We start from the raw sequence: 2,087 nt of genomic DNA, 5'->3' as shown, positions 1-2,087 counted from the left end.
GAGAGGTCAACTGCACAGAGGGCGCTCTCCGTCCTCTGAGCACCAGCCTCACTTCTCAGGCCACGTGGAGAGCAGACCAGGATGGCAGGAGCACCCTTGGCCGGGTGGGGACCCACTTAGGTAGGCAGGTGCACCGAAGATGTAGCCTCACTCTGGAGACGGAAGTTTTCTGGGTTATCCCCACTTGGCCCTCCCTGCCCCTTCCTTATCCATATTTCCTGCTCCTCCTCTGCCGTCCAAACCGGACCCCTAAGGTTCAAGAAGTCCAAAGGCTGGAAAAGTGCACTGTGTAAATATATTGACTTTATTTGTGTCCATTCGGACGCCTCACAGACAACATCCAGGTAAAAAGACCGTTAAATAAAACGCCTTCAGCTATTGCAATGCAAAAATAAATATCAATCCTTCGGCTGCAGCAGCAGGCGCGCTGCGCCCCAAGTCTCCTCTGCCAGCCCAACAATTATAAAAGTGTTCAGCGAGAGTGTCGCGTGAGTGTGAACGGATGTGCGCTTGGGGTGGGGCACAGTGGAGCGGTGTGCAAAATCGGAGTTGCAAACCAAAGGCTTTGCAGCGGCGACCCCAGGGTCGCGGCGAGCCGACTCAGCGCGGGCCGCCTCCTGCGCACACTCACAGCAGAGTTCTTACTGGGAAAGAGTTAAAAAATAAACATTTACAAGGGCAAAGAAAGCGACTCCCCTCCCTGGCGTCCCCGAACGGGCTCCGGGGCTCCGGCGTGTCCTCGGCCGGGCGAGAGTCAGAACGAGCGAGGAGTGCAGATCCCCCGTGGTCGGGGCCGCCTCGGGGTGCGGGTACCCTCCGGGTGTGCCCGCTGCTCTCTGGCGCGTGGTGGCGGAGCGAGTCCCCAAATCAGCTGCTGCCTCACAGGGCCGAGTCGGAGTCGCTGGAGTCCAGGCTGTTCCTCAGTTTGCAGCTGCCGAGTGGCTCCCTCTGCAGCGACAGGCTCTGCGTGCTGCGGCGCAGGCACTCCAAGCTCTGCAGGAACGACTTCTTGGCCTTCTCCTCCTCCATCGGGGACACCCCCTCCTCTTCCACCTCCTGGATCTCGTCGAAGGTCACCGGCTGCGTCTTGAAGCGGGACTGGCGCGGCCGCCGCAGCCGGCCCTTGCCCTTGGGCAGCTTGGCGGGCCGCACGGGCTGCGGGAACTCATCGGCCAGGCACACGAAGTGCGGCATCACCGCCTGGTAGTTGGAGCAGATGCCCATGAGCTCGCCAGGCTTGGCGGCTGCCATGGCGCCGTCGGTGGCTGCGGAGTCCGGGGGCGGCGGGGCGCCCGGGCTCTCCGGGGGCGGCCGCGGCTCCGGGGTCCCCCGGGAGGCGGCAGCCTGAGGCTCTCCGGACGGGGAATCCAAATCTGCTGCGGGGTGGCGGCGGGCCTCACTGGCCCGAGCCGGCGCTGCCGTGGAGGGATGGCGGGCGGGCGGGCCCGTCGGGGGACGAGGGGTTGTGCTGCGTTACTCCGCGGCGCTCCTAGAAGCTCCCTGCCGCTGCTTTCGCTGTCGCCGTGTGCCCCGCGGCGGCCCGCCTCGCCGCTTATATAGCCCGCCTCTGCCCACACGACTGCAAGCTCGGATGACAGCGAATGCCATTTAAAGCGTGCGAGCCCCGCGCCCTTCCGCCTGACGTCGCCCTCCCCGCCACTCTGGGAAAGTAACGGCCCCTTTCCCGGCCCCGCCCGCCGGGCCCCGCCGGCCACGCTCCGGAAGGCGCGCCCCGCCTGCCGCGGTCCATCCAGCGTGAACACCCCGCTGCTCAGGGACCCTGCTACGCGGACCCACAGAACCGGGCCACCACTGCCGGTCTTGGGACACCCTCAGCCTCAAGTCTACACTAACCCGACTGGCCGCGGGGTTTCAGGTCGCTCCCCCGGTCCCCAGTTCCAATCACTCTGGAGGCGCAGACTCTTCTGCCTGGAACCGCACCAGACGCACTGACCACAGGGCAGCTGCTGGTATTCCCAGCCAGGACGCCCGGAGCTGAGCTCCGAGAAATGTGCTGGCTACTGAAGCCCTGCCACCCCCCTCCCCAGGCACCTTACAGTACAGAGAGAGAAAGGGGGGGGGGCATG

At 65.1% G+C, this 2,087-nt stretch overlaps 1 protein-coding gene across 1 annotated transcript; it reads right to left on the bottom strand.

Moving 5' to 3' along the window:
- Positions 1-283: 283 nt before the first annotated feature.
- C10H11orf96 (chromosome 10 C11orf96 homolog) lies at positions 284-1,610 on the bottom strand. Its single transcript, XM_048443574.3, has one exon. The coding sequence runs from the start codon at positions 1,249-1,251 to the stop codon at positions 880-882; it is 372 nt and encodes a 123-aa protein (XP_048299531.1). The 5' UTR covers positions 1,252-1,610; the 3' UTR covers positions 284-879.
- Between the last annotated feature and the right edge of the window lie 477 nt (positions 1,611-2,087).

Source organism: Myodes glareolus, chromosome 10 (genome assembly GCF_982192425.1).
Source record: "Myodes glareolus chromosome 10, mMyoGla1.1, whole genome shotgun sequence".
Lineage (NCBI taxonomy): Eukaryota > Metazoa > Chordata > Mammalia > Rodentia > Cricetidae > Myodes > Myodes glareolus.
Note: the sequence above shows the minus strand (reverse complement) of the source record. Positions and strands in the feature narration are given on the sequence as shown.

What these genes read in the sequence shown, in the direction of transcription:
- C10H11orf96 (XM_048443574.3), bottom strand. Translation starts at nt 1,251, where the DNA reads ATGGCAGCCGCCAAGCCTGGCGAGCTCATGGGCATCTGCTCCAACTAC.